Source organism: Lytechinus pictus, chromosome 12 (assembly GCF_037042905.1).
Source record: "Lytechinus pictus isolate F3 Inbred chromosome 12, Lp3.0, whole genome shotgun sequence".
Classification (NCBI taxonomy): Eukaryota; Metazoa; Echinodermata; class Echinoidea; order Temnopleuroida; family Toxopneustidae; genus Lytechinus; species Lytechinus pictus.
In genome coordinates, this window is record NC_087256.1 from 29,780,780 (window position 1) to 29,794,839 (window position 14,060).

The 14,060-nt window shown below is 36.0% G+C and overlaps 1 protein-coding gene across 1 annotated transcript in view; it reads right to left on the reverse strand.

The window, feature by feature from the left end:
- Positions 1–13,581: 13,581 nt before the first annotated feature.
- LOC129272714 (mitotic apparatus protein p62-like) overlaps positions 13,582–14,060 on the reverse strand; it is a 38,123-nt gene continuing 37,644 nt past the window's right edge. Inside the window, exon 10 of the mRNA XM_064107234.1 lies at positions 13,582–13,731. Coding sequence (XP_063963304.1) covers positions 13,582–13,731 — 150 coding nt within the window. The remainder of the gene's footprint in view (positions 13,732–14,060) is intronic.

Sequence of the window (14,060 nt, forward strand, 5' to 3'; positions counted from 1 at the left end):
AATCAATTTCACTGGCTATAGTTTCCTAATCAATTTTCATATTCTTCACTTAGTTCTACTCATATCTACTAACCCTAATCCTCATTTCAATCTAATCTAAGCCCTCACCACAAAATTACTCTCCACCTATCTACATGTAGACTGAACTTTGGAGGATTATTTTTCCTCTTCATATCCCACAATCATATTTACATGATTAATCAATTAGACTGTTAGATTTATTAAATTCATAATAATCAATTCATGTAATTCTCTATGTGTTTAACAATAAAAGATATTAATCTAAACTTATTCAATCTAATATATTTCAAGAGCTAAATTAATTACTAACTCTTTGTACACTGAATTAATTTTGGGGGGATAATAATGACCACTGTTTCAATGTTATTTTCATTGAATGAAGATTTCTACATTGCACCATTGATACTTATGATTGATTATTATATAGATGTTCTCCATGAACTGTTTTAAATTATGAGCTTCTCTAATATGTATGTAGAGGAGAAAACTAATTATTACAATTGTTAAATTCAATTGTACGAATGTGCAAAATTGCAACATCAGAGCGTAAAGGGCTTAAAGAGTTCACAGCATTACTAGAATCGTATCAAAAAGTTGGAAGGGTGAAGAAAAAAGAGCATTATTACTGGGCAAGAATTATAAAATAGACTTAGATGTTGATAGAAAATAGAATTGGAATGTTGCATCAATGGAGTCCTGTGGCCTTGAATAAATAACATAAAAGGAAAAAGCTACTGAATTTACCCAATATATTACTATTTCTGTGTATGGATAAGCTCAGTGGATAATTGACATTTTCGGATGTAACATCTGACATTTGTCTTAACAATTCACAAATTTGCAGGTCCCCTGCTCGACTAATTGTGCCATGGCCACTCGTCACAGAGAACTAATAGACTGAAACTAATCTCTGTATTTATGGTCAATGATGACAGTCCGATACCATATCCAGATAGTGAGGGGGCGGAGATTCTAATAACAATGTGTTAACTCCAGTATAATATATCCCCACTACTGTTTCTCTTAATACGTCTGAAAATGTCATTTAATTCTTCTCCATCCATCATGCGTTTGTTCGCCCACTCATAGACAAGCACCTATCAATACCCAATGATATTTTCAAGGGATTTTTTTATCGATATGTCATATAGATTCAGCAGTCATCAAATATTGTATTAAAAACCAATTATAAGCTACAACTATCGAATAGCCCATTTCAAAACAAATAGCTTCTATTCAGATACTCAAAAGCAAGAAGAATATTTTTGAAATCCTTTATTCTTAAAAAATCTTATTCTTCAAAGACACATTTTGATATTTTTTTTTATCATTCTGTTAAAATGAACCAGATAATCTTTATGGATTTACTGACTCTATCCCCCTTCCTCCAATCAATCAACTGCAATCATTTCAAAATTCATCCATTCTTTGTCTGTTATCCAAGAACACTCCGATTCATCAATCGTCTTGACCAATAAATGCCCTCTGGATTAATTTCCTTTATCACTGCAAGTTTGAAACCGTTGGCATTCAAATGTTGGAGAATTCCTACAAATTCCAGAGGCCAAAGTCATCTCAGAGACGTTGTTAATGAAGAATTATACAATACATGAGGTAAGCACTGACAAAAATGAGTCAGTGACCTGGCATGACTTAAATCTTTTAAAAGTGGAAAAAATTCAAAAATGGGCATCACTACCAAAGTATTTTGTCTCAATTTTGGGCCATGTTTACTCTCCCCCTTTTCTCTTCTTATATTTTTTGTCCATGCTTTCTTTCCCAGACTGAGCAAACAAAATATCTGATGAAAAGAGCTAAAGAATTGCAAGTTAAAATGACCTGATATGACTTTCTTTGAGCTTGTCATGTTTTCTGGTTAGACCACAAACTATGCACTGAAGGTTGCCATATTGGGGAGCACTGATTCCTGAAATGCGTTTCGATTGGGAGTTGAATTGAAGAATAACTGATGAATCAATTATTGACCAATCGGTAATTAACCCCCATCTTGCAAATTGTTGTTGACTTGAATGAATCATACATAATGCCCTAGACATCATAATTGTTGAACACAAGATGTGGATTGAGTGGTAGTTTTGTCATTTCTACTTAAAAAATCATTAAATCTGCCCTTCCACTTACAAGTACAAATTAATAATTTTATTGATGACAATGAGGGAAATGATGATTATGACAATGATGATAATAATAATGATGACGACGATAGTGATTATGGTGATGGTGACGATGATGATGGTGATAATGATGATGATAGTGATGATGGTGATGGTGGTGATGATGATGATGATGGTGGTCAATTGGTGATGATGATCATCATCATCATGATGATGGTGATTTTGATAGTGGTGATAGCGATTATGGTTAGACATTATGACAATGATATTGATGATGATGATGGTGGTGGTGATGATGATGACAACGATAATGATGATGATATTGATATTACTATTTATCCCACACATTATATCTAGAAACATGAATGGGCATAGTCTAACTGGAAACTAATGACAAATAGGCTAAAGGCAATCAGCTAAAATGGTGAGTAGCCAAACTGGTTTTAGACAAACTAGGATTAGACCATGTGGTTTAATACAACCAATCAAAAACTAGATGAAGCATGCGAAGACCAATTGGGCATTAACCATAATGTAGAGTGCAACATGAGTAACATACAAATATATTTTTATCTGGTTAACTCTATATAGTACTTAGTTATTTATATCATGTTGATCTACACTGCTTGAGCCAGTATTAAGGCTTAGCCCAGAGCTCTCTTGTACAATTTGCTATAGGATGTGTACAATATATTTGTCTTGTATTTGTATATCATTTATTGCTCTTTTGGGTGTGTTCAAAGTTAATTTTGAACACGAATTATGATTCAAAACACAATTATGAAACACAGATATGAAAAACAAGGGTGTGTTCAATATCCCCATTCCTGCTCGCAAAAGAAAAGAATTTGGAGAATTCAAATGCCGAAAAGGGATCGTTTGGAGACATAATTTAGATTAGATTTTACGACCTTGAGGATCACGTACGCAACAGAATGCAACATTACTGAACATGAATGAGATTTTAATTGAAACGTCTTTAAATGTGATTTCGCAGTAAAATGATTAAGGTAATGATCTATTTGCACTTACCTTCATCAAATCTTGCTTCATATCTTCAACTGTGAACGTCTTCTTCTCCTTTTTATCTTTTCCTTTAGTTGCCTGTATGGAAGAAAGAAAGAAAAGAATGAAGGGATTGTACAGATGGGTAAGATATAATGTTGTGTGTGTGTGGTCCCAAACATACATATCTGCATGCAGTGCAAATGACTCTCAACAAAATAATCACATTAATTTATCATTTTCAATTAGTTTGAGACAGTCTCTACCATAATTCAATTTTTTTTTCAACAAAATACAAGTTTTTTATGATGAGGATCCCAAAGACTTATTTAGGGATTAACTTCAAGAGGCTGTTAAACACGATTATTGACAGAAATGCTGTGAAGACAAACTTAAAGTTTTTGATAGAAACAAGTATACAAAATACATACATATTTGCAAAATGTACTTAAACAAAAGCTTTCATAATTTCACATATAGTAAAATGATACAATATCGCTATTCAAATGCCTCCCCATCTACAGTGAACAATGTATATATAATGGTAAAATACTAAAATTAAACTTCTATATTCTCAAATCCTTTCCAAAGACAGGGTTCAAATCAATCAAAGGCCACAAGGGTCATGGCCTTGGGCGCCCATTTTGGGGGCCTTATTGCCCCTCTCATTGACCTTGCTATATTTTGTGCTAAAATATAGAAGTCTGCCCGATATTTAAAAAAATGGCCCTGCAAGCTACACTGATCAGGGAAAAATTAGACAGGAATGGTCTAAGTGCGTGAGGGTGTGCCTGTTTGTCTCTATAATCATGCATATTCATTATGAAGACCACACCCACACCCCTCACAAGCCCCGCCTTAAATTGAACATTAAAGATCAGTGCAGAGAGCTAAAGGCTATTACATGTACAAAATAGTTAATACATGTATACAACACAGCAATGTAGTTCATTATCTGCATTATACTTTCAATTTATACTTTCTAACTCTGATGTATGTATCCCTCCCTGCACTCTCTCCTCTCTATCTCACTCTCCAAATCCCTTCCATTTTATTTGTTTCCTTCCTAACTTTTCTCATTTTGTTCCCGCTATTCTATTATAACCACTGTACTTGGCATACAGCAAGCCCTCATCTTAGATAATTTGTGGGAAATTAATATATTACCATGTCTGACCTAATTTCACCTTGTCATTAACACTCGGTGACTCACCAAGGAATTTCCTTCTTTTCAACAAGGAAAATACTAATAACAAAGAAAAAATATGTAATGCTATAATGGACAGAGTAGTTTCCCTGAACCTTAACCCCCCCCCAGACTCTAATAAAGAATAGGAACTATATAGATTTGAAATATTTCACCAATCTTAAAAAAGACAAGGATCGTAAATCAAACACCACATTAGAGTGACTAAGTGAATTAGTCATCAGCAATTATTAGGGATGATTAAAAAAAAAGGTTCACTAACTGTGATAACCTCTGCAAACAACGAAATTGACTTCAACAATTTAATTGATAGAAGAAAAAAAATCCACCTCCCCTACAGAGTTGACACTTCAAGGACATCATAACAAATGGAAGAATTTTCTTTTGTAATAATCATTAACTCAATTACTAGATACACAGCCTAGGTTGAAAAGGGCAATACACTAAAGATATTGCCACATCATCCCTGCTGAAAAGAATTATGTCCCACAGTGTATTCACAGTGTGTTCTTAGTATGTTCACAGTGTGTTCTTAGTATGTTCACAGTATGTTCAGTGTGCTGAGTGTGTTCACAATATGATCAGTGTCCTCAGTGTGTTCTTAGTATGTTCAATGTGTTCACAGTACGTTCAGTGTGCTCACAGTATGTTCAATGTGCTTAGTGTATTCACAGTATGTTCAGTGTGCTCGCAGTATGTTCAGTATGTTCAGTGTGCTCACAGTATGTTCAGTGTGCTCAGTGTATGCACATCAAGTTCAGTGTATCCACAGTATGTTCAGTGTGTTCACAGTATGTTCAGTGTGCTCACTGTATGTTCAGTGTGCTCACAGTATGTTCAATGTGTTCAGTGTATTCACAGTATATTCAGTGTTGTTCAGTGTGTTCACAGTATGTTCAGTGTGTTGGGTGTATTCACAGTATGTTCAGTGTGTCCAGTGTGTTTACAGTTTGTTCAGTGTGCTCAGTGTGTGCACAGCAAGTTCAGTGTGTTCAGTGTATTCACATTATGTTCAGTGTGCTCACAGTATGTTCAGTGTGTTCAGTGTATTCACGGTATATTCAGTGTGCTCAGTGTGTGCACAGTATGTTCAGTGTGCTCAGTGTATGCACAGCAAGTTCAGTGTGTTCAGTGTATTCACAGTATGTTCAGTGTGCTTAGTGTGTTCAGTGTTCACCATATATTTAGTATGCTCAGTGTCTTCACATTATGTTCAGTGTGCACAGTAAGTTCAGTGTATTCACAGTATGTTCAGTGTGCTCAGTGTGTGCACATTATGTTCAGTGTGTGTACAGCAAGTTCAGTGTGCTTAGTGTGTTCAGTGTGCTCAGTGTGTGTACAGCAAGTTCAGTGTGTTCACATTATGTTCAGTGTGTTCACAGAATGCTCAGTTTGTTCACTGTGTGAATGTGAAACACAATATGAGGTCATCTAGACATTTATTCGGTAAATTATGTGAACACACTGTGAATGCTCACATGGTAAAAGTGTACATGGCCAAGGTGTACACACAGTGAAATAAGTGTTTAATTCAAGCATTCCAACACTGAATAACTTCTTCACTTAGTCCACTGTCTGAACACACTGTGTGACACACTATATGAGCAACATTGTGTAACATACTGCCACACACTATGTGAACACACTGTGTGAAACAATGAACAGTTTGACAATCTGTGACACACTCTGCGAACACATGAAAACACATTGTGTGACACACTAAGTGAATATATTACGTGAACACACTGTGACATGATGAACACACTGAGTCACACACCTTGTGAATACAGTGTGACACTGATCTATCCAGCATGTATGGAAATGCTATATTGTGAATGGAAATTCACTTTAAAAATTGATATTGTAAATGCATATTTAAAGATAAATACCAGTTGTGGTAACGATCTCAAAATGAGTTCGAATAGAATCCAATGAAATTACCACCCAAGTGTTTGTATGTATCAATAAAAAATAAGTGCCAGATAGCTCTGGAAGAAAATGCGCTGAAAAATGAGCAAAATAAGCACGGAATTCCATCAAAATTTCAGGTATTTTTCGAAGCAAAATTTATACACTGTCCCACATATGCTTTTCTGTGTTAGTTCTCAGATTTATTGATTTTGAGCTTAAGACAGAATCAAACTTGTCATAAGGGGCATGATGGGTGGGCTTAAAGAGAGAGAGATAAAAAGGGGACTGGTGAGAGGGAATCATAGATGGTCACTTAGGAAAATATTTCTAAACAGACATTTTTTTGAGTATGCACAAAGTTTGAAGATAATCATGCTTTCGGGAAAATATTAATTATCTTAATAATAATAATCCGTTTTTTATATAGCGCTTAACACATCGGAACGACGTGTCTAAGCGCTTTACAGATATATTATTACCCCGGTCATCGGATTCAATCAGTCATTCCCGCACACAATGTGTGCACATCCTCCACTCCCTGGGGAGTATTCCAGTCAGTCGCCGGTGAGGCGCACACAGTACTGGACAAGCTATAATGACTTTCACATCCTACCGGGTACCCATTTAGCACCTGGGTCGAGAGTGGCAAAGTGTGGATTAACGCCTTGCCAAAGGACGCCAGACCGCGGTGGGATTCGAACACACGACCCTCTGTTTACAAGGCGAGAGTCTGAAACACTACACCACGGCTCCTCCACTATCTTATCAAATAAGAATAAAAGGACATACATGTATACTAACGAGTAATTACTTTCCAAGGTTAATAGTTTCATGACTAATAACTGGAGCTCTGGATACACTTGATTGCATAATAAATATTCTGTGTCCTTATTTCAGGTCAACAGGGTTACTTTGTAAACAAGCATTCAGATTCATGCTATAATAAGATTACCTCACTGAACCCTTTCAGACAATTGTACATTTAAGTAAAAGATAAAGTTGTACTTTTTATCTTTTTGATAGTGTGGAGGGGGATATATCCATTACTTCCTAACAGAAGATACAGAAGGCCTAATCCTGATCCCTAGGGATTATCTGAATACCCTCAATGAATCAAGGATTAATCCATCATTTTAATCAGTCAGCAGGGAAAACCCCTCATTATATATTTAGGAAGAAATTAGGAAGTATATTAACGCCTACACTGCCTTGAAGACCAGTCCAATAGTACAGAAGAAAGAAGACAACTGAAGGAATACCCCCTCGGGTGTAAGTTAGAGGATCATCAAAGGATAGGTCTCCATAAGACGAAGTTAGCTCAATCTCTAGATTCTCGCCTTTACCAGCCCTCCTAAAGATTAATTGTAGATTTATGAAACAGGTCTGGCTTCGGGGGGGGGGGGGGGGGGGGAGGTGTACTGTTATTTAGAAGATGGACACCATGCTCGTCCACATAAGTTCAAAATGGACCCTACACCTCAAGAGTCCTCATCCGTCAGAGGGGCTTGAGTACCCCCCGAAAAATGTACACTTTTTCCCTGATCTTTTCAATTTTGATGTCCCTTTTCACTGTATCTTCAGGTCATGAAAACCAACCCGTTCACATGGTTTCTGGACAAGCATTGAGTCCACCTTACAATGGCAGTGACCCCCAATTTCTGCCTTGCCCAAGTGGAAGAATTTCTGCCTTGCCTAAGTGGAAGAAATTCTGGCCTAAGAGTGGACGTTAAACGACGGACGATTGGTCTTTGGGCGATATAGTAGAAAAAATAACATAGCATCATAAGCTATAAAATCTTTAGTGCAACTACACATTAGTAGCTGGATAATATGTCCAAAATTATGCTAGTTTGGAAACGATCCTGAATCAACTCCAGATGGTAATGTCTGGAAAATCATAAACCTCAGGCGCGGATCGAAGGGGATGGAGGAAGATGCACCGCACTGATTTTGAAAATATAATCGTGGACCCCCATAGAATGGCTTCATTGCGCAATGGAGCAACATTTGTTGAATATTTTGGAGAAATTTATACGCCGTGAAAGACCGACTCTGGATCTGCACCTGAATCTCATGAAATGACCTGCCTTCCCCTAGATTGTTATCATGATTGTCATGTCCTCCCATCAGAAATGGACAATTTGGGCTGGTGTAAACATGCCTAGCGATGAGACAACAAGTCATTAGATAGATACCAATGATACATTTGGTGCAGGTTAATGAAGAGAGTGACTAACTATTGTTATTTTTCCTGTGTGTATCGTGACTGAAAATAAACAAATCAATCATTGGTATGAAGAAGACAAGGATTCCCCTGGCTCTAACAATAATAACTGCTCTCAAACAGGTCCTTAAAAGGGACTAGATATATTCTGTGGTCGGCCCCAAAACCATTTCCGGATTATTACAATCACCAAAATTACAAAACCAATGCCATGATTACTAAAAAAAAGAAGAAAAAGGCACATCATTTTCATCAAATTATTTTCCAAATATAGCTTTACCCAGAATACAATTTATCTTTATTTTTCAGTATTGTGAATCTATAATGACTTTAAATTGAAACAAAATAGGTAATACACGATCACCTTGATATGTCATTGCTATTCTCAGAATAGCCATATTAATTCAGTTTGGGAATACTTGTTTAAAAAATTGACAATAAGTCATTCCAGAAGAAAATAATTACATCTAAAGTGTCATTGCCATGTATCCTACTAATTTGAAGAGTAATTCAAAGCAAGTCCTGTCCAGTAGTTAAAATGAGAATCTTGGTGTTTATAGCAGTTGGAGAAAAATAAAACAAAATATATATCAATATATTTTTTAGTTGTAAAATACATTGCAGGAAGTGATTGTCTCTTGAGAATAGTTTTTAAGAGAAATGATGAAAACGTTAAAAAAGAGTGGAGAAAAGAAAAAACTTTGGACAAATTGATGACTAAGCCCTCCTTATGACTAATGGTCTTCTGCTTCATGGAATATTGGAGTATATCTACTTGAAGATAATCTATATTTCTATATACTTGTTTTTAACAAGCCACTTCTTGATGATATGGTCATTTTCAAATACTCAGTGTCTTCAAGATGTCTTTGAAATAGAAAGATAATCTTGGGTTACAAATATACTTGCCATGTCAAAAGGGGAAAGGGTTACGAACAAGAAAAGAAATAACATGTAAAGCAACAGAAAAAAAGGGAAATGAGAGAAGAAATTGACAAATGAATAACAAAAAGGGAGAAGAGACAAGTAGAAGAAGGGATGGGCAAGGAGAAAACAGAGAAAAAGAGGGGGAAGAGGAAAGGGGGAGGATAGATGGGAGGAGAAAAAGGAGAAAGAAAAGGATGAGGGGGAGAGGATTAAAGGAGGGGGAGAGGAAGAAGAGGGGGCGAGGATATGCTGAAAAGGGGGAATTTGTGAGATAAGTCTCTAAAAAAAAAGAAAAAAAGGAAACAACAATGGTCACAAAATAGGAGAGAAAGAGAAAGGGAGAGGAATGAAAGGGGGAAAGAGAAGGGGAGAGATAGATGGAGGTGGGGGGGGGGGCAAAGGCAGAAAAATGGGATTACTCATGAAGATAGACAAATCAAGAACAAGAAAGTTTTGAAGGGAAAATTATTGAGTGGAGAAAAAAATAAAAAACAAAAGGTAAGTAGTGAGGAGGGGGGTGGGAAAGCAAGGCTGTGGCAGGGAAGATAGACGGCAAGGGCAATGTTAATGAAAATTCAAGAGGATAAAATTAAGAGGGAAAGAAAGAGAGTAGGAGAGCAAGGGAGAGAAAGAGAGTGAGAGAAATTGAAAGGGAGATGTAAAGAGAAGGAAACACAAAGATAGAGAGGGTATGAAGAGATGTAATGACCATGATTTGGCAAGACACGAGGCAGACAAGCCTCGCCTAAGAGCCAATGAAGATGCACTCAAGAGAAACAGACAATGTCCTCTTTGCCAACCCTCAACAGACTTAACACGTCATGGAGTGGATTTCCTTGACGACACTGCCAAGTGCGCTACCAGATCAAGTGATGTCATGCTTTTCACGATGCTCCTCCCCCCTTGCTTCCCATTTCTCTTCCTCGTATTTCTCCAACCAAGATAACTTTCGCTCGCATCCTCCAAGTTTGCTGAGATTAGCACTAGCCAGTTGCTGGAGGTAAACAAATAGCTTGCACTAAATAGCATCTTATCCTGTTTCTATTTATGGATGACGATCGAGCAAAGGCGGTGGACTTGAAGGGGGTTGCATCCAAAGGTCATCCAAGTATTATTATCCCGACGACGAGACAGTGTCTGACCGGAGACTAGTGGACCCTAGTCAAGTTGCCTAGCAACAAGGATACTCCCTCACTCAAGCAGAATTTGGAGCTTCTTTATTTTCAAAATGTAGCTAAATCTTGCTCGGGTTTATTTACTGACAGAGTTAAAACTTGAATCATTGAATGTTTCATTGCTATGGGCCTAGTGAGACCTTTATTGTACACTCAAACGTAATCAAATTTGCGATTTCAAATTCAACAAGTGTTATCATATTTCTCCATCAGACTGGCAACAAAGAAGCTTGCGAATGGTTAGTGTTCTCTTCTGAAGGATAAAGGACTGATATGAATGGTAGTGTGACCGGTGTTGGCTCCGTTAGTAGAGTGTCCGTCTTACAACCGGGAGGTCAGGAGTTCAAACCCCGGCCGCGTCAGATCGATTTGAATAAATGGCGAAAAATCAAACTAGCATAACGCTGAAAATTTCATCAAAATCTGATGTAAAATAAGAAAGTTATGACATTTTAAAGTTTTGCTTATTTTTCACAAAACAGTGATATGCACAACTCACTGACATGCAAATGACAAAGTTGATGATGTCTCTATTTCTTTTGATTTTTATTGTTTGAATTATACAATATTTCATTTTTTACAAATTTGACAATAGGGACCAACTTGACTGAACCATATAGTATTAAACAATACTAATTCAACATGTTCAGGGAGGAATTAATCATTGTTTCACTTAACAATGAGAAAATTTGAATATTTCATACTTCAAATAATAAAATACAAAAGAAATAGTGAGTGGATGATGTCATCAGTCTTCTCATTTGCATACCCACCAGGATGTGCATATAACTGTTTTGTGACATTAAGCTAAAATTTAAAATGTCATAACTTTCTTATTTTACATCCGATTTTAATGAAATTTTCAGTGTTATGCTTGTTTGATTTTTCTCTTACTATTCAAGTCAACATTTTGTTGTGGTGGACTTGTCCTTTAATGGCATCACTAACAAAAGACAGATTTGCTGGACTGACCACTACTCAACTACAATCTAAAACCTTCCATTTAACTTGATATCACAAACAGATAAAAATTAAATTAGAACCAGGAAGATATTTTTAACACAAATCCTATAATAAAAGAAACGTATGTAATTTGTAAAAATCTGATGAAATTTTAGTACAATATATACCTAATGGTCACTACTGCTGATGAAAGGAAAGGAGAATGAGAGAAAAGGAGGATTTAACATTTACAATACCTGAGTCACATCTCGGAGAGAGGGCAGTAAATCAAAAAGCTCTTTCAACGATCAGAAATACCCATAATCAAACATCAGAGCACTACTTCAAAGCGAACCGCGGCGTTAACATCAGACAATAACCCCAAGCATTGAGCCATTTGACCTCTGACCTTTCGCACACAATACTCCGTAAATCCATTAGGAGTGAACTTGATGTGAGTGGGGAACCATAAGATGCACATCGCTTCACAAATATCACCTTTAATTGTAATAGGGTTGCGAGTAAACGCAAGCAACAAAAATAAAAAATACATTTCGAGCCATTGTGAGTTCCCTTCCAACTCCTGTGGTTTTCTTCTCACAAAGGGCCTAAAAATATTTGGCAAAGCTGTAATTTTTTTTTTATAAACCTTCATCTTGATATAGGGATGATATATGACAGCTAGAATTCGTGGGGATGTGCAATAGAGAGGCTTATGCCATTAAAACATTTTTTTTCTTTAAATGCCCGGGCCCATCTTTGGTGGTTCCTACATAGACCAATCAAAGCAGAGATTAAAATAGGAAGGTTTTTTGTGATTATGACGGGGCACTATCGGGATGATATATGAGAGAGATTAAGTTCTTCCTCTTCTCATTGTTGCCCAAATGTAGCAATACTAATAAAGTAATACCTAACAAACAAATCTACTCACAAAGAAAGTACACACACAAACTCAAAGCACAGGAAGGGGGTATCTTTTATTCAAACCCCCAATCACATCTCTTTTTTTTCAAAAGCAGCAATTGAACTTAAATTGATGGATATTACCCCTCTCTATTTTTATGAACAAATTATTCTTTCCTCTCTGTACTTAGCTACAATGAATTGCCTTGATTTGGGAAATTAAAAAACAGCTTGGATTCAATTGACTTGCAGTTGAACAAACTACTTACACACCTTAAACTTTAAATGTTTGTTCATAGACCAGAAATGGTTAGACAATCTCAATGAATCAAACACAGTCAGTCAATTCACACTTTTATAGAAATCCTTTGAAATTAACACAAAATGGAATCCTCTGAATATCTGGATAATATGAAACATTAATCAACCTCCAATTATCATCATTATTGCTTTTGGGGAATAATGAATTTCATTTATCAACTTCAAAGAGGGTATATAAAGTTATTTCCAACATACCAAGCAAGTAATATTTAATCACTGCATTTTGCTTTTGTAATAAAGGGGAATGTAAGAATTAAATCCAGTTTTGCAAATGTTCGAACAAATGAGTCGTAAAAATGAACAAGTCATTGAAAGTACCTGGGAAACATAGAATTAGGCACATTCCGTGTCATGAATTATTAGGTCACTGCCTTGTACATTACATACATGCCTTTTTTTTTACCACGAACCACGCTCCATTTATTTCAAAACCTTAATCTATCCGCTAAGGTGCACACCTTCACCGATAAAAGCATTCATGAAGTGGTACACCTCAGCGTTAGTATAGCTCACATCAATGATATTTTAGAGCTTGATATACAATACATAAACTCCAAAATTGTTTGAATAAAATATTTATAGTTTTTTTCATCAACAAATTGCTGCTACAGAACATGCAAGAATGGCGGTACCCCCATTTTCAATGTCTGAAATGACCTTACTAAATATGTTAATACATGGAGCTTGTTCCCATGCAATATATTAATATGCTGATATCTTATCTCCATGACAGAAAGATATGTGGAAAATGATGACCTACCGATATCTTTTATTCTTTAGTTTCATGAAATCGTGTACAAAATCAGCTCATATTTCATACTGCCAATAGGAATAGTCATAAAACCAAGTGGTTAAAAAGAAGTAACCCTGCCAGAAAATAATCCTTGGCTTACATACATCATTACATACCTGTGTCTTTGGCGTAGCCTTTTGTTTCACTGTCCCATTCACCTTTCCCTAGAGAAGAATAGAAAATATTTAATCATTGTGATCACCTGGCATTTGGTCAAATATCTCAACTTTTTCCCTTTTCATTTTCATCTTGCTACATGTACATGTATATTCCATATTCAACTACTTACTGCATAAAGATTATAACGAAATAATACCAACTCAAACGAGATGAGAAAGTTTCCATTATCAGATGTGAAACAATATTCTCTATTAATACAGACGTCCAGTTGAAAATTGTTAAAAGCTACATATTATTCCCAACTATCAAACGATAGTAATATTTACTCTTTCATTGTCAAAGAAAAAAAGAATTCAGCCAATACATGCAGTTA